This window comes from Poecilia latipinna, unplaced genomic scaffold (genome assembly GCF_001443285.1).
Source record: "Poecilia latipinna isolate Pla-1442-1.1 unplaced genomic scaffold, P_latipinna-1.0 Scaffold3301, whole genome shotgun sequence".
In the NCBI taxonomy this organism is placed as follows: domain Eukaryota; kingdom Metazoa; phylum Chordata; class Actinopteri; order Cyprinodontiformes; family Poeciliidae; genus Poecilia; species Poecilia latipinna.
Window position 1 is genome coordinate 11,623 of NW_015115917.1, and position 24,416 is coordinate 36,038.

At 45.8% G+C, this 24,416-nt stretch overlaps 4 protein-coding genes across 10 annotated transcripts in view; 2 read left to right on the forward strand and 2 right to left on the reverse strand.

The window, feature by feature from the left end:
- Positions 1-1,526: 1,526 nt before the first annotated feature.
- On the reverse strand, positions 1,527-17,006 carry stx6 (syntaxin 6). The gene is made up of 8 exons (XM_015023407.1): positions 16,760-17,006; positions 16,056-16,225; positions 15,879-15,973; positions 15,728-15,793; positions 15,492-15,614; positions 15,287-15,393; positions 3,103-3,197; positions 1,527-2,950 (listed from the first exon to the last, which is right to left on the reverse strand). The coding sequence occupies exons 1-8, from the start codon at positions 16,792-16,794 to the stop codon at positions 2,874-2,876; spliced, it is 768 nt and encodes a 255-aa protein (XP_014878893.1). The 5' UTR covers positions 16,795-17,006; the 3' UTR covers positions 1,527-2,873.
- LOC106940621 (excitatory amino acid transporter 5-like) lies at positions 4,607-14,381 on the reverse strand. Of its 4 annotated transcripts, none has more exons than XR_001423152.1 (7): positions 14,141-14,381; positions 13,595-13,828; positions 13,327-13,521; positions 13,051-13,185; positions 12,858-12,960; positions 12,014-12,525; positions 4,607-4,622 (listed from the first exon to the last, which is right to left on the reverse strand). XR_001423152.1 is itself a non-coding variant. In XM_015023405.1 (7 exons), the coding sequence occupies exons 1-7, from the start codon at positions 14,260-14,262 to the stop codon at positions 12,373-12,375; spliced, it is 864 nt and encodes a 287-aa protein (XP_014878891.1). In that variant the 5' UTR covers positions 14,263-14,381; the 3' UTR covers positions 11,693-12,372. The 4 variants fall into 4 exon arrangements, 3 of the variants coding, with proteins under 3 accessions (XP_014878891.1, XP_014878890.1, XP_014878892.1); XM_015023405.1 differs by lacking the exon at positions 4,607-4,622 and having other exon boundaries at positions 11,693-12,525; positions 13,595-13,663; positions 13,742-13,828; XM_015023404.1 differs by lacking the exon at positions 4,607-4,622 and having other exon boundaries at positions 11,693-12,525.
- LOC106940620 (tetraspanin-33) lies at positions 4,739-11,117 on the forward strand. Of its 4 annotated transcripts, XM_015023400.1 has the most exons (8): positions 4,739-5,143; positions 5,645-5,702; positions 6,092-6,216; positions 7,115-7,189; positions 7,256-7,351; positions 7,418-7,546; positions 10,254-10,415; positions 10,485-11,117. In XM_015023400.1, the coding sequence occupies exons 1-8, from the start codon at positions 4,991-4,993 to the stop codon at positions 10,626-10,628; spliced, it is 942 nt and encodes a 313-aa protein (XP_014878886.1). In that variant the 5' UTR covers positions 4,739-4,990; the 3' UTR covers positions 10,629-11,117. The 4 variants fall into 4 exon arrangements, with proteins under 4 accessions (XP_014878886.1, XP_014878885.1, XP_014878887.1 ...); XM_015023399.1 differs by having other exon boundaries at positions 7,115-7,351; XM_015023401.1 differs by having other exon boundaries at positions 5,061-5,538; positions 5,611-5,807; positions 5,932-6,216; positions 7,115-7,351.
- Positions 17,007-17,891: 885 nt separating the features above from the next.
- Positions 17,892-24,416, forward strand: part of LOC106940619 (ELAV-like protein 1) — a 12,197-nt gene continuing 5,672 nt past the window's right edge. The window contains exons 1-6 of the mRNA XM_015023398.1: positions 17,892-18,066; positions 18,549-18,612; positions 19,065-19,136; positions 19,228-19,399; positions 22,421-22,524; positions 22,945-23,098. Coding sequence (XP_014878884.1) covers positions 18,577-18,612; positions 19,065-19,136; positions 19,228-19,399; positions 22,421-22,524; positions 22,945-23,098 — 538 coding nt within the window. The 5' untranslated portion in view covers positions 17,892-18,066; positions 18,549-18,576. The remainder of the gene's footprint in view (positions 18,067-18,548; positions 18,613-19,064; positions 19,137-19,227; positions 19,400-22,420; positions 22,525-22,944; positions 23,099-24,416) is intronic.

Genomic DNA, 24,416 nt, shown 5'->3' on the forward strand with positions numbered 1-24,416 from the left:
AGATCTGAGCCTTGAGGTGGGGCTAGGTTCACCCAGGCATTTTGCATCTAAATAGTTGCCATGGAGATTTTAGGGTTTCTCAGACATGGAAGATTCAAAGCAACACTCCAGGTTTGTTTTTTATGAGGGAGAAACATGAAAACATGATGGGAAGATCAAAAATTTAATTTTACATGATACTGGCCCTTTAAAATCCACATTAGGGTTAAATGGGTCCTTAGTCAGATAAAATCTGAGCGGTGAAACCCTCATCAACTGCCTGAAGTTTCAGGTGTGTACACAGAGGTAATGGCGGATGGCAGCAGTAAGCAGCGGTACGCCAGCCTCCGTCTGTCGGAGACAAGATCCTGGAGGTGAACCCGACCAGCACCGTGTGTATCCTCAGACAGAAACCGCCTTCGTACTCTGGAAACTGACTGCTCGGCGGTTCCAGGAAGGCTTCCTGCCACACTGGAGTCTTCTGGTCATGACCATAAAGGGGAGCGGTTCTTTGAAGGTGTCACTTTTGTTCAGTATAGGAGGCCAGTGGAGCAGCTCAGGCGAAAAACAAGCTAATCCCTCTTTAGAAACATTTTATCACCCACTGGTGTTCACTGGTGGAATAACACAACACGAAGTGGACTGGAGTTGGACCAACAACTGCAGTTACTGGGTTGATTCAATGGACATTAAACTTGATTAAGTAAAACTTTTTGTACTTTTGACTCCTCATCTTTTTTAAATGTCTATATCCATACAAAGTTAAAAGTAAGAAACATATTTTAACCTCTTAAGTTCCTGCTTCAAGTTTTCAAAATGTTGAAATGAATGGCATCTCATTTCTGGTTCCTCTGGCAGCAGAAACTCCGTCTGCTTCCAGATTCACGTTTCAGCTTCGGTTCAATGGACCCGACATCAGAGAAACCACCAAGAAGGTTCTGATCCAGCTGGTTCAGTCGCTTAGCCCTGTTAGCATGCTACACTAAGGCCTAGCCCTGTTACAGGAACTTTTGCCACCGCCTAATTTTAAAGAATCCTTATTTTGCATAAACCGAGTGGATATATGAAGCTATGAGGACTACTTTCTAGGAATGTGCGATATAAACCTATAAAGTAGAAACTATAGAAATTTGTATGACAATGTAGATCTGCAGTCTGCCGGCTAACTGCGGTAAAGCTTGTTCATGACATAACCAGTTACATCGATTCGCGTTGCCCCACCAGATACTGTTTTTTTCAGCGTCTCCTCGCCGCCCTTTTTGCACCCTTTTTGCACCCTTGTTGAGCGATATTTTCTAACGTGCCTTGTTTGCGCCGCAAGGGAACTATGAACACAGTGAAAGCTCAAACGTGTGTTGGCGGACTTGTTCTACTTTTCTCACTTTTTTGCAACTGCATTCTCATCAGACACATACACACACACTCACCCAACCCCCTAGAGGTCTGCACCACTGTATGAAAGGTGTGTGAATAAGGATTGGCCGAAACCATACAACTTTGGGACATTTACTAAGCTGAAATAAAGCGAACTGCTCCTTTAATAAAGCTGGAGTTTCCAACAAGATACTTTAATAAAGTTGATCAGTCAGAAATTAAATGTTTCATTGATGTCACATGACCAAACGGCTGCCACCTGTCATACCTGATGTGTAAACCCATGATTGACTGCTTCTTGGTCAGCTGTTCTCATAAAGATAGCTCATTTATCAGACTTCCTGTTACTCCTCAGAATAAGAGCATATCAGAAGCTGCTTCTACTGCTGAGCTGACAGTTTACCATAGAGCAAGAGGCTTTTATTGTGAAGGAGCAGAAGGAAGAGTGGTTGAGGACTCAAATCTAAATCCTAAACAATTTTAATAATATGAATTCAAACATCAACATGTCGCCTAAACTGTTTAGCAAACTAGAAGTTTTCAGTAAACAAAACAAACGCAAACAAAATTTAGTGTTTTGAAGTGAGTTCCACCAAATTAACCAGTTAGAGCTGAAATAAACCAGTTAAAATGAACCAGTTTAAACTGGTCTAGTTCAGAATGAGGTTTGTTTTGGTCCTGGAGAAAATAAAACAGATGTTTGGGTCAGGGTTCTGGTTCTGGTTCTCTAAGAAACATTATTGAAAGAATAATTTTCCTGATGTTTTTACATTTTATGAAACTGAAAACTGTTCAGTCTAAAGGTGGAGCAGAGTTCACTTTCTGGGTCCAGTCTACCACAACCTCCAGAACTAGGTGTGCACTGATTTATCGGCCAGCCGATTTATTGGTGCAGAGTTCCTTTGTTTTGGGAGATCAGTGATCGGACAACCTGATCTACATCAGAAAAGCTCTAAAAATCAGCCACTGTCCTCTGCTGAGGTTACACTGTTAGCCCCGCCCACCAGATCCTGTCTGCATGTCTGCAGTAACAATAGCCGCCCCGCTGTTATCCAAATAAATAATTAATTTTATTTATCGACATTTCAGATAAAGAAAGTCGGACTCGGCAGCTCAGGCTTTTTAAAGATCGATTATTGGCCATCGATCAGAAAACTGCAATAAGTGCACTCCTATCCAGAACCTCCAGAACCCAGCCCGTGTTTCTCCTGCTGCAGGCAGGAGCCAATCAGATTGAAGCTCAAACGGGTCAAAGTGGCTCTGAGTAAACAGAATGGACCCAGGTTCTGCTGAGTCATCAGGTCCATGTTGGACAGAAACTAGTTAGACTGGGTGGTTTTAGAGTTATGCTAGGTACTTTTAGAATATTAAATAAAAGCAAACAAAAACAAACTGAACAGACTTCTTTTCTCTCTGAAATAAAGTTCAACAAGTGAAAGTCACAGCAGGAACATGTCGGACCGGACCGGACCGGGTCCAGAGGGCTGGGATCAGCAGTTTGGGTTGATGTGATGCTTCAGTCAGAGGATGAAGAAGAGGATGATGACGACCAGTAGAATCAGCAGCAACACTCCAATCGCACACCACTGGCGGCGATCTGAGAAGAAACCAACCAATCACTGATCAGATAGACAGACACGCCCCTAAAACACACAGCTCTGTCCAATCAGAGCTCAAAATCACTGAATTCTACCCAATCAGAGCCCAGACTGAGCTTCTGAATGAATAATGTGTTGCCGGGCAGATTACCGCTGTTCATGTGTGAGACTTTAGCGAGTTTCTTCATGACGTTGTCCAGGCGGGACTGAGTGCTGTCCATCTCATGTCCAAAGTCGTCCAGCATCCTGATGGGCAGACAAGACTTAGCTACTGGACCGGACCAGAACTGGACCAGAATGGGACCCGGAACTAGGGTTATTGTAAATAATTATTTTAGTAATCATGTATTCTATCAATATTCTGATGATTTCTCGAGTAATCGGATAAAAAAAATTATCAAATAAAATATTGGTAAATCTAACATAACAGTGTTACTATCAGATATCAACATCAGGCCAATTTTTCATATTTCAGCTTCCCTAACAATAACTTTTCTTTAGTTTAGAAAACTAACTTGTAACAATAATGGCTCACTTTGTAAGCTAGTTTAGTTTACAAAGTGAGCCATTACTGTTACAAGTTAATTTATAATTAATTTATAGTTAACAATATAATTTCAGATTTACCGTATTTAATAATAAAGAGGCAGGCTCACAGATACGCTTACAAACTATGTCTATGGTGCTAGCATCTTTTTTTTTTTACTCCAGTCTTTAGTTTACGATTCATCTTCATTCAGTTTAATAGTTGAACTCTGACCTTGCCCAGGTCAGAGTTCCTGGGNTTGTCCGTGGCGCAAGGGGAGCACGGCCACGCCAACGCCGTTGTTTTGTCTGTACTTTTGCTTCATGCCTTTTCAGCTGGGTGTCATTTACCCAATTGATCTATTCTTTATTTTGGTCAGGATTCAACCGTTTATGGTGAGTCCCCCTATTTTTCAGTACGTTTATGTACAATTTGTATTTTTTTCTTCTTTTCTTTGTTTGCATGATTTGGTTTATTTAGTTTGTCCAGTGTTTTGCTTATCTTGCTTTTCGTTTATTTGCTTTGCATGTTTTCTTTGGTTGGGTTGCAGTGTTTTGTTGTTTTGTTTTTTTTGTTTAGTTATCAATTGGGTTTGAAAATAACTTGCCGCTGAAGAGCTGATGTGCAGTATGTATTTTGTGAAGTTTGTAAACTGTCTTTAACATATATATTCTATTGTTGTAGGCCTATTTTAAACTTTTGGAAAAAAATAAATTAAATTCTTTTTTTAAAACATTATGATCCACCTCTCTTTGTTGTCCCGACCTGGTGTGGCCTTTATGTAGATATTAGAAGTTGAATAGTCCTGGGGCCAAGATCTCAGGTGGTAATATTTAAAAATTTAATAGTAGACACCGCTATTGCCACACACCTCTCTTTGTTGTCCCGACCTGACGTGGCCTTTTTGTAGATATTAGACGCTGGCCTGGTTTCAAGGTGGGGTTGTTGGTTGCAATATTTAAAAATGTAATAGTCATTCTGCCACGCAGCTTCTGCAGAAAACAGCAGGGGGCGAAGTGGTTCCATGGAGGAAATCATTGCCTGAGATGTTCCTGGTCATTTAGAGAAATGATTGGTGGAACAGAAAGTCAGAGGTTCTGCGGTACGTCATGTGTGACGTCAGACCAGACTGGATCCGGTTGGTTCTGACAGAACTGTTTGTTATCCAGTTTCTGGCCGCCATGCTGCCTGGTTCATTGCTGCTCCTGACTGTTACATTGAAGCTGAGCTTTTTCATCCTAGCCAACACAAACCTGGACAGGTTCTGAGGGTAGCAGCTCATCACTTTTACTCGATTACATTTAGTTTAGTAACTTTTTTGAAAAAGTGTAAATGTTACTACACTTTTTTACTTTAGTATAATTTTTGGGTTCTCTGCCCTCCGCAGGTTTTAAAAAACTGAACATTTTAAAAACACACTAACGTGCTGCTCCACACGCAGCCTGCCGGGGGCGCTGTGCTGGCCGGCTGAGCAGGTGTGAGGTGTGAAGGAGGAGGAGGAGGCGCAGCTGGAATGCTGCAGCTGGAATGCCGCAGCTGGAATGCCGCAGCAGGTCGACACACGCCTTGCTGCAGATCAGGAACCAGCAGCAGGTTCCTGACAGACACCATGAGAGGATACCGCGGCGTCAAGTACACCTTGTTCTTCTTCTGCTATTGTTTCTGGGTGAGTCCGGGCCGGTCCGGTCCGACCCTCCATCTGGGCCGCACGCCTCACCCTGCAGGGGGCTGATGGTCCAGACGTCAGCTGGAAGGAGGAAGTAGTTTTGTTTTCCTGTATGTCGGTGAGGTGACAGGAAGTCAGGATGGAGGGAGACGTGCAGTAAAGGTCACCGGGTCGGGACCGGAACCGTGACGGCCGGACAGAGGACTGAAAGTTCTGGGTCACAAACTGATGGATTAATGGGAGAGCAGCTGCTGGAGGTTTGATTTGTTCTGGTCCAGTAAAACAGAACCTCTGGAACCTTCAGAACCTTCAGAACCAGGTTGAAGGTTTTCCCACTGACCGCTGTGGCTTTGGGCGGGGCAGCGGTTCTGCTTCCTGTCCGGTCCTGTTTGGTAGTTAAAGCTGAACTTTGACGTGTTAGGTTTTCATCTGCCAACCAGAACCAGTCGGTCCAGTCCAGAATCCAGTTAGTGACCAGAACCTCTCTGTGTGACTCTGCAGGTCGTCAGCGCCGTCCTGATCGCAGTCGGGATCTACGCCAAGGTCGCCAAGGAGAAAGGTCAGTAGAGGTCGTTCCAGCAGCAGCTGGTTTCCTGGTTCCGTTCAGAACACGACCCAGTTAGAACCGGGCTCAGACTTCTGGGTTTCAGGAAGGGATGCAGCAGCAGCGCAGAGTTAAGCCCGTTACAGGGTTCGTGTCCTGTTTCCATAGCAACAGTTTCTGGTTTGAAAAGCGTCTCTGAAACATCCGGGTCCGTTTCCAGGAAATTCTGCTGATCCCATTCCTGAAGACGAAACCAGGAAACGATCCAGATCCAGACAAGTTTCAACTTTTCCTCCTGATGGTGAAACAGTCGGCCAATTACCTGCTGAGGTTTCCGTCTCCATGGGAACCATCAGAAATGAATGGAAGTCAAACACTTATTGTGTGTGTGTGTGTGTGCGCAGATGTAGTCGACACTCTGACCGTGGACCCAGCGCTGCTGCTGATTGTCGTCGGATTGTTGATGTTCCTCATCACCTTCCTGGGATGCTTCGGAGCGCTGCGTAACGCCACCTGCCTGCTGAAGATGGTATTTAATCATCTTGATTGTAATTATTTATCGTTTTATCCAGAGCGACTGGGAGTCAGCAGAGGAAACCTTCAGAATCCAGCTGAAGGATTGTGTGTCGATGACAGAACAGGTCTGAGTCTGACTGAAGGTCCTGACGTCTCTATTCTGAAGGAATTTTATCCAGAATTATTCTGGAGACAGAAATGAAAACCTTGGGCTGACCTGAATGTCTGAGAATCACCAAAATCATTCTTCCTTCTACAAATGGAAAACCGTGGTGGGCACAGCTAGCTAAAATGCTAGCTGCACTAATCCAAAGCTTTAGTCATAAATATTAGTTTCACTAATGCAAAATGCAACACATTATTTAGAGGAAGCTAATGTTAAAAGACTATACTGATCCAGCTTCAGGCTAAAGCTAATGCTAAAGCAATATACCTGAATGGTATTTATAGGAAGCTAATGCTAAAGCTCCAACTTCAGTTCAAATTATATCTGACTCACACTCTTAAGCACCAATTTAATATTTGACATTATAATTTACATATTCTATACGCCCCTTAAATATGGCTAAAAATGTCTGCCTGAACAATTCAGTTGATAACCAAAACTTCAACACAGATGTTGAAAACAGATCAAATGAAAGTTTTAAAAACATCCGCTTTATAACTTAAATGAAAAAATGTATTTACTTTGTTAGACACAGTTAGCAAAAGGACTAACATTTCAAGCTTTGCTAATGGAGCATTAGCAGAACTGCAAACTAGGAGTTAGTGAGAGCAGCATGAGAGCGTCACCTAGCGGAACGTTGCTGGTAGTTTGTTTCCTGTTGTTTTCTGGTTTGTTTCTTGTTGGTTTCCTATTTCTTTCCTGTTGTTTCCTGTTGATGTATCTTCCTCTCTGCTTCCTCCTGCAGTTCCTGTCCATCCTGGCTGTGGTTCTAGTCCTGCAGGTTGCTGCTGGAGCCGTGACTTACGTTTTAACCGACTTGGTAACAGAACACCATGAGCTGAATGCAGAACGTCAGAGATCCGGTGTGAACTCTGATGCTGTTCAGGTGATGGAGAGGACGGAGATGCTGATGATGAAGGCCGTCGTCCGCTACAGGGAGGATCGGGACCTAGAGAACGCCATCGACTTTGTCCAGAAGAAGGTGAGCTGGATGACCAAAGCAGCTGTAAGTGCGGCGTGGGTTTAATGGAGAGCTGCTGTGTTCCAGTTCCAGTGCTGCGGCGTGGAAAACTACAAGGACTGGTCCCGTAACGTCTACTTCGAGTGTTCTGAGAGCAACCCCAGCCTGGAAGTCTGCGGCGTTCCCTTCTCCTGCTGCGTCCACCTGCAGAACCAGGTCAGACCGGCTGGACCCAGTCTTGCGTGAAATTCTGCCCCCCTGTGTCGGGATCGCGCACTGCAGCCAGAGAGGATCCGACCATTTCCACGGCGCTTCTGATCGATTTATCGGTAAAACAACTCATATAATCATGTCAAGATTGTAACTTTCAGTTTAATCAGCAACTAACAAAATGGTAAAATAAATAAATAAACGAGATCTTCTTACACCGTTTTGTGTTGTTTTTTAATCGCCAAGAGAATCGGTCTGTTTCCAACTTTTGTCACTTAAGCCTGACAATTAAAACCAAACACAGGTTTCCAACACGTTGTGTGTATTTATGATCTTTCATTGCTGATATAAGAGGATGGAAGCTGCTAGTGTAGGCTTTGTGGAAAATCCCGTTATAATGTAAAATATGACAGATTGTCGGTGGCTCAGTCATACTATCACACATTACAGTTATTGAGAATTTGAAATTTCCTGACCTGCTCCGTGTTCAACGCTCTTTGGAGGGGAACAGGGAGCTAAAATAATTGGTTTCCCCCTCAGAACTTTGGCAAATAGAGAGCAATGAAAGATCATAAATACACACAACGTGTTGGAAACCTGTGTTTGGTTTTAATTGTCAGGCTTAAGTGACAAAAGTTGGAAACAGACCGATTCTCTTGGCGATTAAAAAACAACACAAAACGGTGTAAGAAGATCTCGTTTATTTATTTATTTTACCATTTTGTTAGTTGCTGATTAAACTGAAAGTTACAATCTTGACATGATTATATGAGTTGTTTTACCGATAAATCGATCAGAAGCGCCGTGGAAATGGTCGGATCCTCTCTGGCTGCAGTGCGCGATCCCGACACAGGGGGGCAGAATTTCACAGAACAGGTGTTCTGTCCTCAGCAAAGGTTGTACACAACCTCAAGTTGGGTCACCCTAAGATCACTGGGTCTTCTTAAAAGATAGAGTATCTGAGAACAGTTCTTAAAGATATAGTCTGTGTTTTCAGCAAAGTTGAGCTGACTGTCCAGGAACGACTCGAGGTATTTAAAATTTGCCACAGTTTCAACAGGTTGGCCATCGAGTGAAACTGGAATCACTTTCAGGTCTTGTTTATGTCATTTAGTTAGCTCTACTTCCTTAAGAAAATGGAAAGGTATGTTCATTTGTGAGGGAATTTATCTTTTACTCTTCCAGTAATGCCAGAATTAATAATAAGTAATAAAGACTTTGTGGTATTCTGATTTAGTAATGTAATTAGATTAGTTGTGTTACCACCCCCACGCCACTAGAGGCAGCGATGGATCCCGAAAAGATGTGACTAAGGAGCAGATTTAGAAGTACACCGAAAACTACAGAATTTGCTAAAAACTGTGAGCTGCGCTTACGTAAATAAAAGATTGAAGTTCAGATACATTCTGAGAGTGGAAATCCTTCCTAAAGCTTAAGATATATCACAGATTCAAAAAGAAAATAAAAACGGGAGACCGCAGATAATACAGGAAATAGCGCCCCCTTCACTTCCGGAGTGCAATGGTCCCATTTCCAAATAAGGTCTGAGACCGACAGCGGTCCGTCCCGCCCCTTCCTGTTTGCTGCAGCGAGGTGAACTTGTTCTGTCTGTCATACCGTAAATCCAGCAAACCTTATGCGCACATCGATGTTATGTCACATACTGCTTACTCAGCAGATTTCTTATCAATCCGTCATACCTGTATGTTTTGTTTACGGTAAATTTTATTTAATTAAGCTGCTATGTTAATCAAACATTAACATAAATGACTTTTGCTGTTTCTAATATCGTTACCAAACTGTAAACAAGACATTCGTCCCGTTTAGCGTCACTATTACTACAAATACTGTTGGACTACAAATTTGGTCGGGATATTTTGTCCATATAGCTAATCTACCTTTTTAATATTTCAATATTTCTTTAGAAAACTGCAGGAATATGTCCTAAAAAAGCTCATGAACAGCTGGATGCTGACCGAAGCAACAAGCAGAACATCACCTCTTTCTGGACGCTGCGTGGAGATAACTGGATTTTTCTTATTTTAATTTTTTTATTTACCGTAAACTTCTGAGAACTAAAACACAAAATGAAACTTCTACAGGTATGATGGATTTACGAGGTCTGGTTCCACCAGAGACGGCGGGCGGGTTCTGGTTGTGGCTCAGAGTCCAAACCTGGATGGAAAACCAAAATAAACGGCAACATGTAGGAAGTAAAACACCATGGAAGCGTATTGTGTCACGGAGGGGAAAACATTTCGAGCATTATTACGTTATAACGTGATAAATTGTACAAAGATGATAATTATCTTGTTTAAATGTGATAACTTCATGTCCAGGAGGTGGCGGTAGTGAGCACTTCGTGCAGACATACGGAAGGCTCACAGCAGTTGGTCTGGTTTTCCTCCATGCTCGGTCTAAACATGGAGATACTGATGCTGCTCCGCACTGAAGGCCCAGGCAGCACATTTATGTTGTTCTGTTAAAAACCGGGGATGTAACCGATGAGCTGATGCCGTTCAGCCGCCAAATCGCCGAGTACATTACTTGACTCAGTATGGAACAAAGCTAAACAAACTTCTAGCAGGAGCTGCGCCCCCTGCTGGACGTTGTGAATCATCTGAGCTGTTGATGACCCGCCATGATTTCCTGCTGAAACAGCAGTGGATTCAGACACAGCATCTTTGTGCTGCATCTGCTCCTGTCCCTGCAGACGGTGCTGAACACCATGTGTGGTTACGGCATGCAGCAGCAGCAGGAAGCGGCGGCCCGGCAGCACATCTTCACGCCCGGCTGCCTGCAGCGGATCGTCCTGTGGGCCCAGAAGAACCTGCTGCTGGTGGCCGGGCTGACGGCCGGTCTGCTGCTGCTGGAGGTACTGACACCACCGCCGAGCGACCTCCAACCTCCGGCTGACCTCCCACTGACCTGCTCTCTCCTGCAGGTGTGCATGATGGGTCTGGCCGCAGCGCAGGCGGCCTGGATCCACCGGGTCCGACGGAGGCAGAAGGTCAGCGAAGGTCGCAGGGCAGAGGAGAGGAAGGAGAGGCTCTGGTTTCCCGCCTTCGCTGACTTTACTGAGGAATGATGAAGACGACGATGATGATGAGCTTCGTCTCTGCAGAACCAAACAGAACCAGGAGGTTTCTGAGGTTCCTTCTCATCTCAGAGCTTCAGGACTTTAAAGTGTGACCTTTGACCTGTTGGGGTTCTGGTCTCCTTCAGGCTGCTTCCTCTCTAATCCCGCCTGTTCTGCTGTAATCTGAGGCAGATTAGCAGCAGGATCATCTGCGGCGGCAGCATGTTGCTGCGGGAGGCGGCGTGCGGCCGTCACGCTCACCTTATTGGATTTATGACCTCAGGGTCAACCAGCGTGTGTGTGTGTGTGTGTGTGTGTGCACAGGATGCATGATGGGAAACCTCGTGTCTCATTGATCCTGTATTTTATACGAGCCCATCGCCATGGAAACGGTTTATGCATGAATACTTGAGGCCTTCTGCTGGAGTTTATCAGAGAAACAAACCAAAAAATAACACATGGTTCAAATCTGAAAAGTGTGGCATGTCCCCATAAATACTCAGGTCTGTTCTGGTTCTGAAAATATATTAAATTGTTACATTTGTGTAATAAAATGTTTTGGTCTGATGTAGAAAATCATGAAATGAACAGAAAAAAACTTTTTATTTCAGGTTTTATTTGGCTGATCAGAGAAATGAGGAGAAAATATGGAGAAGTTGAAACCTGAGCCGTCTGAACGTCATAAACATTCTGACACGGTTCATCGTGTCTTTAACACCAAAACGTCCTAGACAAAACCCGCCTCCAGGTGTATTTCTGTCTGAGCGAGCGCGAGTGAAACGAGATTCATACATAAATATTAACTTTAAGGTCAGGAATAAGAAAACAGAAACCTTTAAATAGAAACTGAAGTTTAGAGCTGAAATAATTAAACTGTTAAGGCTTTAAACAATATTTCATCCAATAAAAACCAGCACAGATATAAAAACATAGATGTGACTGGCTGACTGCTGAGAGTTGGCAGAGGAACGTAGAGGTCAGAGGTCACGTTAAGGCGGGTCAGAGTCCGGTTTGTTCTGGCGTTGGAAACGAATCGCTCTTCAAACGCGATGAGATTAAAATCTCTGAGCTGAATCATCTGAGAACCGAAGAACCGCCTCTGGTTCTGATCCGAGTCCCGATGAACAGAATCGGAACCTCTGAGCCGGAAACACGTCGGTTAGATTCCCAGGATCCTCAACCAGAGGAGCAGTTAAAGCACGGTGGCTTCACGCGGCCGAGGAAGAGGAGCGCCGCGACGAAGAGCACTTGGACTTATTCATTACCTTTGACCCCTGACCGGGGCCAGCACCACCAGCCAATCAGATCGCTCCGTTCTGCTGCCACACGCATCCGGATCAGAACTCCGGATCCAGTCTCCTTGCATGTCAAAGGTCAAGGTTTGAATCCCAAACCGGGATCCCTGCAGGTTCTGGATCCCTGCAGGTTCTGGATCCGGTCGGTTCTGGAGAACCAGGCTGTGTGGGAATCCTCCCGGCTTCGGAGTCGATCGTTTTTTTCAGCCACAAAAACAAAGACGATCCGTCTGCATGAAAGGATTCTGTCAGGTTCTGACCCGGTTCCAGTGGTGAGACAACCTGCCCCCAACCAGCAGGATGAGGTGGATCATTTTGGTCTGAGCGACCTTTGACCCCCATCTGGAGCTCACTTCCAGAAGGACCGGCTGGTCGAAGAGCGGAACGGAGAGTCCGGCTCCGGTTCTTCTCCGGTCCCAGACCAGGTGGTCTGAGGAGCCTGACCCGGTTCTGGTCCATCACACCTGGCAGATGTTGTAGTAGACGGTGTGCGCCTGGTGGGGGCCCGGCGGGTCGCCCGGCGGGAGCCGGTGGGAGTGGATCTCCGTCATGGGAACGCTGATGCTGTAGGAGTTGCTGTGGCGGTTCTGGGTTCCATACGACGGAACCGCCTGCAGGGAAACAGAACCGGTTAGAACTCAGAACGACATTCCTGCTGATTCCTCTGTTTTCCATAAATTCAGCTGAGAAAACTAAACCTGTTGCCCCCGACGATACGTGAAGGAATGTCTGACTGGGAATTTTTATGACTAAAACTTTGTTGAACCTCGAAACAAACTGAACAAAGCTGGTGATCCGGATCCATGTCAGAAAAACCCGACCCGGATGACCCGGATGGACCCGACCCGGATGACCCGGATGGACCCGACCCGGTCAGTAAAAGTTCTGGCCCCTGCTTTATGTCTCCTGGCTGATGCTAATAAATCCATCGGCTGTTTTTTACCTTTCCTGTTTCGCTCAGAGGAAAATCTTTTCGGCACAGGTGTGCGATGATGCCTGCGGCCAGGGCGTCGCCAAGGACGTTGATCATGGTGCGAAACCTGTCGCTGTGGGGCCAGAAGGGGGCGCCATCAGACTCCAAACACAAGGAACCGTCTCTGCTTACACAAGGACAGTTACCGATATTCAGTACTTACAGGATCCAATCAATGGCCACAATCAGAGTGATGTCATCAGGCGGCAGGCCCACAGAGGTGAGGACGATCACCATGGTAACCAGTCCGGCCTGAGGGATGCCGGCGGCTCCGATGCTGGCGGCTGTGGCCGTGATGCTGGAAGATGAGGGAGACGGTCAGAGTCCAGTTGCTCTTTTTGGAGGAACAAATGAGAGAATCGTCTGCATACGGGCGAATCCCCTCGTCTGCACGGAGACGCCCAAACTGTTTCTGCTCAGGCCAGGTGACACTCCTCACCTGATGGTGACCAGCTGGCCGAGGTCCAGCTCATAATCGTTGACTTGAGCGATAAAGATGGCCGCCACAGCCTCGTACAGTGCCGTGCCGTCCATGTTTATGGTGGCTCCAACAGGCAGGACGAAGCGGGCGATCTGCCGGTCGACGTGGCAGTTCTCCAGCAGGCACTTCATGGTGATGGGCAGCGTGGCAGAGCTGAGGAACATGGAGGTTTCACTCCTTTTCTATCAGAGCTCAGGATGATGCAGGAGGCTGCAGCGGCACTGACCTGGAGGAGGTGGCCAGCGCGATGACCATGGCCTGCAGAAGTCCCCGGATGTAGCTGAACGGGTTCTTCCTGGTGAGGAGGAAGTAGAAGAGAGGGAGGAGGACGAGGCCGTGGACGAAGAGGCCGGTGAGGACGGTGATGCCGTACCAGCCCAGCTTCTTCCCCAGCGTGCTCGGGTCCTGCATGTCCAGGATCTTCCCCGCAACCAAGAAGATGATCCCAAACGGGAAGTACCTGAGGAGACAGCAACGTCCTGAAGGCGGAGCCAAAAAAGGGCGGAGTCCTGCAGAGGGACGGGTCTATGACATCACAGGTTGCATCTTTCCAGATCAACTCAACCTCAAGACTGAGAATCGTTTTGTTGGAGCTGAAATTCTTGGGAATTTTTCAGATTCAGACAAAGAAAAGGGAACAAATTGTGTTGACAACAGATCCAAAGATCCAGACGCAGGTTCAGCTCCTGAGTTTAGTTCTGGTTACATCTAGACGGAATCCAAGGAGAAGCTCAGAAAGCCTGGACCTGCTGATCCGACCGCTTTGACTCACCACACAGCAGCGTTGATGATCTTCATCACGCACTCGTTGATGCACTGACAGACGTTGACCAGCGGAGCGCCACGCTCTCCCATCCTGCCCAGCAGCAGCCCTGCACAGCAGCCAAGCAGCATTTACTCTCTGAGCAACAGGAAGTTCCTCTCCAACATGAATCCTGCTGATTTCCAGGATGATTCCCTGGGAATCCTGGAAATGTTTGGTCATTTCTGCTGCTTCTGATCTGGACATGATGAACGACTTGCCTCTGCAGGTCAGAGAGGCCCCTGCACTGTCCACTGCTATAGCTCGTCTTAAAACCATTTATTTTACTTGGCTTTCAACTCCAGCAGGATCCAGTTTTAAATTATGTTTGTTTTTAAACTGTAAGAGTTTTTATTTTTTATTTATTTTTTTTTTATTGTTGTGTTTTGATGTAAGGCACTTTGTATCAGCTGTGGTTGTTTTAAAGTGCTTTATAAATAAAGTTGACCTATGAAGGTCAATCATCAGAGCAGCTTCAAAACTTCTACATTTCTCAGAAAACAGATGAAAAGTTGGAAAACTGTTTCCATCTGAGGGAGGAAACTTCACATAGCAGATTATATTCTGAATCCAGCTGGTAATCTGATTACTGAGAGTTACAGATTTTATACACCAAGCAGGTTTATTGAAAACAAAAAACTTCATATCTAATAAAGTGAGTGACCAGCCTAGGCATGCTAGTTGCTAACCTCTCCAGTGTATATACCAGCCTATGCAAGGCTAACGCTAGCTTATTAAATGCTAACGCTAGCTAGCACTCTCCTCCTCGTTTGCCAGAGTTGGTTGCCAAGTTACCAGTGGTGATCTATGATTAATCAGATCAGTAGGTTCAGAATGTAGACCAGGGGAGGGCAGCTTCAGGCCTGGAGGACCTGGAGGACCTGGAGNAAAACATATTTACAGAAGGCAGGTAAAATTTCCTCGAGGAATTTTAATAATCGAGGAACTCGAATTATTCAAGGAATCGTTATAGCGCTAACCAGAACCAGAACCCAACCAGACTGAGTGCCGTCCATCTCATGTCCAAAGTTGTCCACTAGACTGGTACCAGAACCGGCACCGGAATAGACCCAACTGAACCAGTTGGTAGTTCCACAGAGAGAATTTGGTTCTTACCCGGCCTGCTCGTCCAGCTCCAGGCCGATCCGCTCCGACATGTTCTTCAGAACCCCAATGGTTCCGGAAACTCGCTCCAGCTGCTCGTCCTGCTGCTCCGCGATCAGCTGCAACACAAAGCGGCGGGTCAGTTCGGGTCAGAATTGGAACAGGCGGCTGTGGTTCTGGAAGTGGCGACCAGAACCACAGCAGCAGGTTCTGGTACCTGCTGCTGTGTCTGCTGCTCGCCAATGAACTCAGCGTTGGCGTTCTGCGGCCGGCGGTCCGGCGGGCCGAACCGATCGGAACCAGGCTGCCAGATGGGATCCCGGGCGTCTCCCAGCAGAACCTGCAGAACCGAACAGAACCAGAACCCATTCAGATTGCGATCAACAAGAGACTTGACCAATCAGAGAGCTCAAACTGAGTCACAGCAGCTGATTGGCTGTTGAGGGCCTGTACCTGTTTGCCGTATCTCTCAGCAGTACCAGAACCAGCTGCTGGACCCGACATCTGTTCTTTCATGTCCTGTTAAACAGAGAACCAGCTGAATATCGGGTTGGACCAGCTCCGAGGACCCACTAGGGGAAGGTCAGGGGAAGGTCAAACCTACCTGGACGGTGAGGCGAGTGCTGGAGATGAAGGCCTTCCTCTTCGTCAGTTCGGCGGCATCCAGGTGGAACTTCCTGGGGTTGGACTCCACGATGCCTTCAGGGATGTCAAGGAGAACGGAGACTTGGGATGGGGGACTCAGAGACAGAGTGGAGGACAGACTGTGGGACAAGGATACTGATGGTCTCGTCCAGGTCCTCCAAGTCCCACTCGATGGACCGCAGGCCATTCCGCAGCTCATTGGTCGTCCAATCCGCTTCCTCCCTGGAGGCTCCGCCCACTTCCTGCTGTAGCTCCACCCAGCGGCGATGGAGGCTCTGGGCAGCGTGGACCGCCTTCTCCACCTCCCTGCACACAGAACCAAAACCGAGTCAGAGCCAAAACCATAACCGGGTTTAATTTCCCTTTGGGATCAGTAATGTATTCGTGAACTGGAACAATACGGTCCAACTGGACCTCTGGCGGGTCGGTGGTACCTGCAGGTAGGGTTACCTGCTCAGGTGTGTCTCGGAGGGTCAGTTAGAGCAGATTACCAGGCTAACCAGCTGCGGGCTCAGGTCACGTACTCATCACGTGACTCTGTTGCGTGTTGAACGTCAGGTCCAGTTTCAGATATTTTATTTTTCGTCTGTTTCAGATATTTTATTTTTCGTCTGAACCTGAACGCCGCTATGACACCTCGCTGCATTTCTGTAATTTCTATTCAGTCTCATCACACGATCAGGTTTAGCAACTGATGCTCCTCAACCAGTTGAACTGGTTAAACTGGTCACACTGGTGCCGGCCTGGGTGCTAGTCTGACCAGTTTAACCGGTAACCAGGGGTTCGGGCTCGGTTCTGGTTCGGTTTGATGCTAGCTGCTGTGGCTGCGGAGGTTCTGACCCTTTAACGACGAAGAACGGGTCTTCCATGGACATGGTGCCGGTTCTGGTTCACTCCATCCCTTAGACGTTCCGGTCCGGATCCACCGATTCGGCTTGGTTCTGATTATTGCCCAGTTCTCGTCACCGGGGTAGCAGCAGCTAACTGCGCTTTGTTTACATGTAGCAACGGAAACCACGCAGTGACGTCACTTCCTAGTGAGCAGATCAAGTAGAGCCGCCTCCTGCTGGTGGACTAGAGATGGCAGTGAAGGACAGAAAAACCTGAACAAGTGAACAAGTTGATTTTAAGTTAAACACGTTTCATTCATTTCCGTTTCAGTAGCAGAGCTGTAAGGGGACGGCCCAGAATCACCTTCAGGAACACTCTGGTTCTGATCCAGACCCTCTGGTTCCGCTGGAGATGCAGATACCTAAAAATTATTTAACCATGAACAGACAACATCTTAGATCTTTGAGAAAACATAAATAGAAAATGTGATGTAGGTTGATGGACCTACAAGCTGAGGCCCTAGTCCTCATGGTGGTGGTCACAGGTTCGATTCCTGGCCTGGCAACATTTGCTGCATGTCTTCCCCTTCTCTCATTGCCGTATTTCCTATCGAACTACTTTCAAATAAAGGCCACTAGACCCAACAAAACAAAAAAAGGACCTACAAGCCGTTCAATTCAGTTCAGTTAATTTATTCAGCACCAATTCACAAGTGATGTCGTCTCGAGGCACTGTACGACAAAATCATTTAAATTCAATCACACATCCATTCTGACTGGACCCTGGTTATCAAACAATTCACTAAGCTAAGTTAATTATTCAAATTTGTTTAGAAAATTTCTATTTGCAGATTGCATCAAGACTTAATTTTTCCCTCAGATTAATAAGCTTTGATTTAAATAATTACAGCTAAATTGAATGTTTGAAATGTGACGTTTAGTTTTAAAAAATAAAACATATCACTTTAGCTCATTAACAACTGCTATATGTTAATGTCAAATTCTTTAATACAGCAAATTTATAAACAGCTACTGACCACAGTAACGCCAGGAAAAGATGAGTTTTAGGGAACTTTTAGATATTTTAAAACTGTAGTTTTCCTGCCTGTACAGCAGAGGGCAACACCTTCTGCCAGCTCCCATATACACGCAGAGGAAGCTGTATTCTCGCGAGACTCAGTTTCTTTGTGTTGAGAGGAGCGTGTCAAGCTGCAGATTTTAAACTTCGTGTCTAAACTAAGCGAACCATCGGTCGAATCTGAACCGAACCTGTTTACTGCTGGGCCTTATTCTGCTTCCCCTGTGCCTCCTGTCCAGGTGAGCTCTATCAGTGAAGCTGTTAGCTCCCGCCGTTAGCTTGTTAGCATTCTATTAGCTCCGCGTGCTCAGTTTGAGTCCTCTCACCTGCTAACGTCAGAACCGTTTCGGTCCGTTTTAGCACGGTTCGGTAATTGTTAACCTTGTACAGCAGGGGTTTACGGTCTTTTTATCCGAAACTGGTTCTGTTTAGACATGGATGACGTCATAATCCGTCAAATGGCGGCTGGCTTCGAACCTAGTTAGAATCAGAGATGAGTAGCTTTGTTCCCGAGCGGGGGAAGGGTTGGGGTTCCAGGTGGATCCGGATCAGTTGTGAGGAACCTAATGATTGCAGGTGGAGGTCAGAGGTCAGATTAAGTGGTGGGGATTATCAGGTAGAACATCAGGGGCGGGAACCTCCACTGGTCCAGAGGCAGCCATGTTGGTGGAGTCATGTGATCAAAGTGTTCTGAAACTGACCAATTAGCTTCCTTTTTCAGACACAGTAAGACCAGTTGACCTGTTTCCATGGCAGTGAGACGAGGACACATCAGGTACCTGAAGGTGAGCCCACCACTGATGACACCTGCCAGACGTTTCCATGGCAACCAGGATGCAGCAGGTTCCCTAAACCTGCTGCTTTCAGGATGTTGGGGAACATCCAGAGTTTGATCCACCATCAACTGGTTCTGTTGGCACCCTGCAGAGAAATGGACCGGTACTGGTTCTTATCAGCTGACTCGTACCAATCTGGACCGGTTCCATCAAAGTCGATTAAGCTGATCTCATTATTATTTGGACTGTTTTATAATCGTACTTACTGATTGGCTGGTTCTTCCACATAAAGGCCACTTAGAGTCTCAGTATTCCAGCTGATTTAAATCTCAGAACCAAAACAGACCCAGTTCATATCCAGAACCAGTTCAGTCTCATAACTTCTAGCTGGATCCTGGTTCTGACACCAGGCTTTACCAAATTTCGCATTATGACCTTTGACCCTACTTGTGTGTGTTAAGGTGTGTGAGGTCCAACCGACTCAAGGTGAAGTCAGAGACACTCAGATTTCCTCAAAAGGAGCAGCTGTGAAGGTAAGCACCGCTTTCTGATTGGCTCCCTCTAGCTGCTCTCTGATTGGCCCGTTATGTGTTCACCTGATGCGTTTCCCCACCTGTGTCTCAGGAGCTGTACGACAACGGCTTCACCGAGACAATGATGGAGGAGGATGACGACTCGCGGACCAACCTGATCGTCAACTACCTGCCGCAGAGCATGAGCCAGGACGAGCTGCGCAGCCTATTCAGCAGCGTGGGCGAGGTCGAGTCGGCGAAGCTGATCCGTGACAAGGTGGCAGGTAACGCTGGCGCAGCTGGCTAGGGCCGCAGTACCTCTGCCGACTGCTATTGTTATGAACCTTGACTTATGATTTTAACTTGGGGATGATGATTAAAATCGACTGAGTTCTGTCTAAACGGACTGGTTCTGTGTGAAAACTAAGCCCCTCACACATTTAGGATTCAGCAAGAAAACGGAGGGGCGTGGCCAGGTGGTCAGGGCTGAGGTCAGGATGCGGAGGCCCTCAGCTGCTCCCTGCTGCCATTTGTCGCTATATTTAACTTTTTATCCAAGCCAAGAAATAACAAACCTGGAAATGTTATTCTGTGTTTGGAGAGATTTACAGCGACATATGCTTAGCAGCCATGCAGCTGCCATGTGGAGGCCCTCAGCACTGCAGGCAGAGTGGATCACTGCGTGTTGCTGATCAATCACACATTGATAAAGCAGGGCGATCGATCACGTATAGTCGGCTCCTTAATCGCCACCAGGGGGCGTGGCTGAGTGATGGAAACTGGAACGTTTTAAACCAATAGAATCGAACTGCAGAGGCACTGTTTCACCTGAAGGGGGCAGCACTGAGATTGTTTTGTCAAAATAATGCGGAATTAAACAAATTTACACAAAAATGTGAAAATTAGCTTAGAATGTAAAGATTGAACCCTAAATAACATAATTAGTATCTCAGCAAAACCAGATGATTTGTCAAATGTTCTGGTCCAGCAGTTCTCCCAGTGTGTGGACCAGTACTGGGACCCATCAGCCTCTCCATAGGAAGTGTTAATCCTGTTCTGGTTCTGACCCAGTTTGATCAGTAGAACCAGTGGTTCTGTCTCTACGGTTCTTTTTCTCAGCTGTTTTTTTTTTTTGTTTTTTTTTTTTATTTTTTTTTGTGTTTTTTTTTTTTTTTTTTTTCTAAACAATTTTGTGGATTAATTTTTTGCCTGGATGATTTTTTTGCTGTTGAATTTGTAATGTTTGTTGTTTTTGCTGCGGCACTGGCAGGTTATCGGTTTTCTGGTTCTGCTGGAGTCTCAGGCGGAACCACTTCTGTTTTACATTCAGAATTTTACATTTTTTTACGTTTTTTTTTTTTATCTTTGTAAAAATATTTTGATGTCTTTTTTTTCAGGAGTTGTAAAATTTTCAGAAAAATGTTTGAGAAATGTTTTTGTTCTGAACAAGTTGAGAAAACGGAGCAGTAACGGTTCTGTCAGAACCCGACCCAGCTCATGTCCAAACTCCAGCAGGAAGTTCTTCACCTCATCGGATGCTTCCATAGTCACTGTGTCAAAGCTCTGATGGCTGAACCCGGTTCTGGTTCTGGTTGGTGCAGGCAAAAGTATTCACACATCAGGGTTCTGATGGGTCGGTGGTGCCGCTTCTCCATGAGGCGGGCACACCTCAGAGTCTGGGGACCCGGCCCGGTTCTTCTCTGTCGTTCAGACATCATCTCGGGTTTTCAGACTTTGTTCATTGTTTCCGGTTTAAAATAAACACTTGTTGCCACCAGAATAGCCAAAGCAAAAACAGCAAAAGTCCTTGCAGCTGCCCACTAATGAAGAAATGTTTCTGTGGAACCAGTTACCCAATTGGGTCGGTTGACCTCATTCCTGATCGGCCCTGGAGTTGATTAGTCTCCGTCTGTCTGGGCTAAAACACCAGGCGCCGCAGCCGCTCCCTCAGGTTAAAATTTGTTTGATTTTAGTCTCAGATATTTTCTAAGGCTGCGTTCACACTACAGCCTGAAGTCACTTCAGGGTGCAATTCTGATCAATTCTGATTTTTTTTTTTTTTTTTTTTTGACGTAATGCGACCTGTATTTGATCTTTTTATGACAGTCTGACCAGCACAGGTCGGATTCTTTTCGAATGCGACCCATATCCGATACGTATCCGATTCAAATGCGACCTAACGTCCAGGCTGCATTCATCCGACCTGAACGTCACTGATATTTGACAAATGTCATTATTCTGTGTCCTGATACGCACAAGTAGGAATAAAAACAACCATGACGGACTGTAATAAGGATTAAGTTGTTAATTTTCTGCTCTTATTGAACAACAACTTCAAATGTGTAAGCTAAGCTCCACCGTTAGCCTCCATGTTTACTTCCGCAAACTCTGAGCACTTCTTCTTTTTATGGCGGTTGGCAGAACACTGAGAATGCTGACGCTATTGCGCCCTCTACTGCTCATGCGGGACACTTTCAGGTCGTTTGCCCGTTCACACTGCAGAACGCATTCAGGTCACATCTATTTGGAAGTGTGAATGGCCCCAGAATTGGGTCACTTCAGGCTGCAGTGTGAACGCAGCCTGAGTTTCCTCAAAGTTCTGGGATGTCGAGGTTAACTCTTTGCTCTCCTGCATGTTCTTTTGTTTTTATTCGATTTTTGAATACAGAATATAGTTCCTCTTCTGTCACCATGGTAACCACAGGCTCACCTGTCCCCGTAACCATAGCTACCATGGGTTATCCTGTTGGCATAGTAACTGAAACCCTCCTGATCTGAGGACGTTCAGATCAGATAAAAATGGTTCTAAGCAGCTCCTTCCAATCGGAGCTTACCCTTACCCGACCAATCAGCTGTCAGAACCTGACAGCTGATTGGTCGGAAGCATCTAATCAGAACCCCCCTGGTGGGTCACAACCAGTGCTAGTTAAAGCTGGTAACGAGTAGCTAATAAGCAGCTAACGAGTAGCTAGCCAGTAGTTAACTACAAGCTAGATATGAGATAGCAGGAGCTATCCAGCAGCTAGCCAGTAGCTAGCAGCTAGCCAGGAGCTAAATGAGTTAACCGTGAACTAACCAGGAGCTAACTGGGTCCAGTTGACCTTACTGAGCCCTTCGGACCTCCCTATTGAACCACCATCTTGTTGTGAAGCCCGTTTTCTCAGTTTGTTCAGAACCGTTTGGGTTTGTTTTGTGGATCTGATCAGACTCTGTGCTGCGTTTTGAACTCTGTGTTTCTTTCTCAATGTGATGCTGTAACCGAGAGTTTTGCTGTTATTTTGTTGTTTTCCTTTGTGTTTCTCTAGGCCACAGTTTAGGTTACGGCTTTGTTAACTTTGTTAACCATAGTGATGCAGAGAGGGCTATCAGTACCCTCAATGGCCTGAGGCTACAGTCTAAAACTATCAAGGTAACGCGCCACAGGTGCTCTTTGATTTTCCTCTTTCCACTGATAGATGTGTTATGTTTCCTGGACAGTAGGGGGCGCTCTCAGCGGCAGTGCCTGAAGATTGAAGGTATTTTGTTCTGACACACGTCAGCACTGAATCTGTCGCTTCCTTCAGTTCAGTGAGATGATGTGCCAAGACTTAACTTTAAAAACGGATGCTTTTATTTTGAAAAACTCAACATGATTTCATGTCTTTTATTTTATTATTTAAACGATTATGGTTAAATGTAAACTTTATTTTACTGTTTTAAATTTAAGATACCCTGTTTTTTATTTGGACACTGAATGTAACTCTTACTTTGAAAGTTTTCTGTAATTTTATTTGAATATTTCTGTCCTGTGAGGAAGAGGAGCTGAAGTCTTCCTCTCTCCTTCCTGCAGGTGTCGTTTGCTCGCCCAAGTTCAGACACCATCAAAGACGCCAACCTATACATCAGCGGTCTGCCCAGAACGCTGAGCCAGCAGGACCTGGAAGACATGTTCTCCTCCTTCGGACGCATCATCAACTCCAGGGTCCTGGTGGACCAGGCGTCAGGTGAGGTCATGTGACCCTCCCCGCTTCCATCGGTGCCAGAGAGAAACTGAGCCAATGCCTTCAAATTCAGGTCCTACATTTGCCCAAAGAAACCAACACTGTCAGCTGCTGCTCCGGCTACACCAAGGTGCTCAAGTCCAGTCCTCCAGAGCTACCGTCCTGCAACTTTTAGATGCATCCTTACTCCAAAAGAGCAGGATCAGCTCTGAACAGACCTGCTAACGACACATTCATTTGATCCAGGTGTGTTGTAGCAGGGATGCATCTGAAAGTTGCAGGATGGTAGCTCTGGAGGTCTGGACTTCAGCACTCCTGGTCTAGACTCACTCAGACCAGATAAGGTGTGGTTGCAGTTTGGTTCTAGCTCTGAAGGGAGCGTCTTGGTTCCTCTCCTTCGAAGAAGTACAGGCCCAGAGCATCGCTCATCAGAACCAGGAAGTTCTGATGGACTCAACTAAACCCAAATGTTTCATTTTGTCTTGTTGAAATTTAGTAACCTCATGGAAACGGTTCAGATTAGCTGGTTATTATTTCATATTAACCTAGATTAATACCCTCGGGGAGCTACTGGTTCAGAGCCAATGGCGGGAAGGGCGCTACGGAGTATTTATACAGGTGAGCGGATAGACTGAACACGGCAGGCGGCTGAGCAGTTCATGGTTACAATTGGGGGTCCTCTGATCAGATTTCTGCTGCCGATTCTGATACCGATCACCCATGAGGCCGATCTTTGCTGATCACCTGGATTGACTGTTAATTTTTTTGTTTAGGTATAAATGCTACTTTGTGATCTGACAAAATAAAAAAATGATCTGGCAATAAATTCACCCAATTTAGGTGAATTTATTGCCAGATCATTTTACGGAATAGCTGCTGTATTGTACCTACAGATATTTAGGTACAGCAGCTATTCAGTCAAAAGGGTAACTGAAAAACCTGCAATCAGTAAAATAATATTTCATAGTAAGACTCTCAGTACCATAAATTATACACAAGTCAAATAAATCTGTCTATATCAAATAATGTCGAGTAAAAAAGGAAACATTCATTCAAAGTCAAACGCAGGCTGCATCAAAATAAACAATCCTTCCTGACAGCTTGGCTAGCTGAGTAATGCTGGTTCTGACCCAGCAGAGTAATTCTGCAGAACAGGGAGGAGGCAGAGGAGATCGGTTATTTTTTCAGAGATTATCTATCTCATGTTATTACATAGCAGAAGTTTTAATGCATATCTAAAATCTTTTCTTTTTTAAGTTAGATGCTGCAGCTTTAAGCAGGTTCGCTGTGAGAGTCACCACCAGGTGGAGCAGAAGCGAAG

Excerpts from the sequence above, each read along its gene's own strand:
- LOC106940620 (XM_015023399.1), top strand. The coding sequence starts at position 4,991 with ATGCTGCAGCTGGAATGCCGCAGCTGGAATGCCGCAGCAGGTCGACAC. Across the intron at positions 5,703-6,091 it reads CAAGGTCGCCAAGGAGAAAG|ATGTAGTCGACACTCTGACC; the intron begins GTCAGTAGAGGT and ends GTGTGTGCGCAG. Across the intron at positions 10,416-10,484 it reads CCGGTCTGCTGCTGCTGGAG|GTGTGCATGATGGGTCTGGC; the intron begins GTACTGACACCA and ends TCTCTCCTGCAG.
- LOC106940621 (XM_015023404.1), bottom strand. The coding sequence starts at position 14,262 with ATGCTGCTTGGCTGCTGTGCAGGGCTGCTGCTGGGCAGGATGGGAGAG. Across the intron at positions 13,186-13,326 it reads GGCCAGCTGGTCACCATCAG|CATCACGGCCACAGCCGCCA; the intron begins GTGAGGAGTGTC and ends CTCATCTTCCAG. Across the intron at positions 12,961-13,050 it reads GTGGCCATTGATTGGATCCT|CGACAGGTTTCGCACCATGA; the intron begins GTAAGTACTGAA and ends CTGGCCCCACAG.
- stx6 (XM_015023407.1), bottom strand. The coding sequence starts at position 16,794 with ATGTCCATGGAAGACCCGTTCTTCGTCGTTAAAGG. Across the intron at positions 16,226-16,759 it reads CCGTTCTTCGTCGTTAAAGG|GGAGGTGGAGAAGGCGGTCC; the intron begins GTCAGAACCTCC and ends TTCTGTGTGCAG. Across the intron at positions 2,951-3,102 it reads AGTCTCACACATGAACAGCG|ATCGCCGCCAGTGGTGTGCG; the intron begins GTAATCTGCCCG and ends GTTTCTTCTCAG.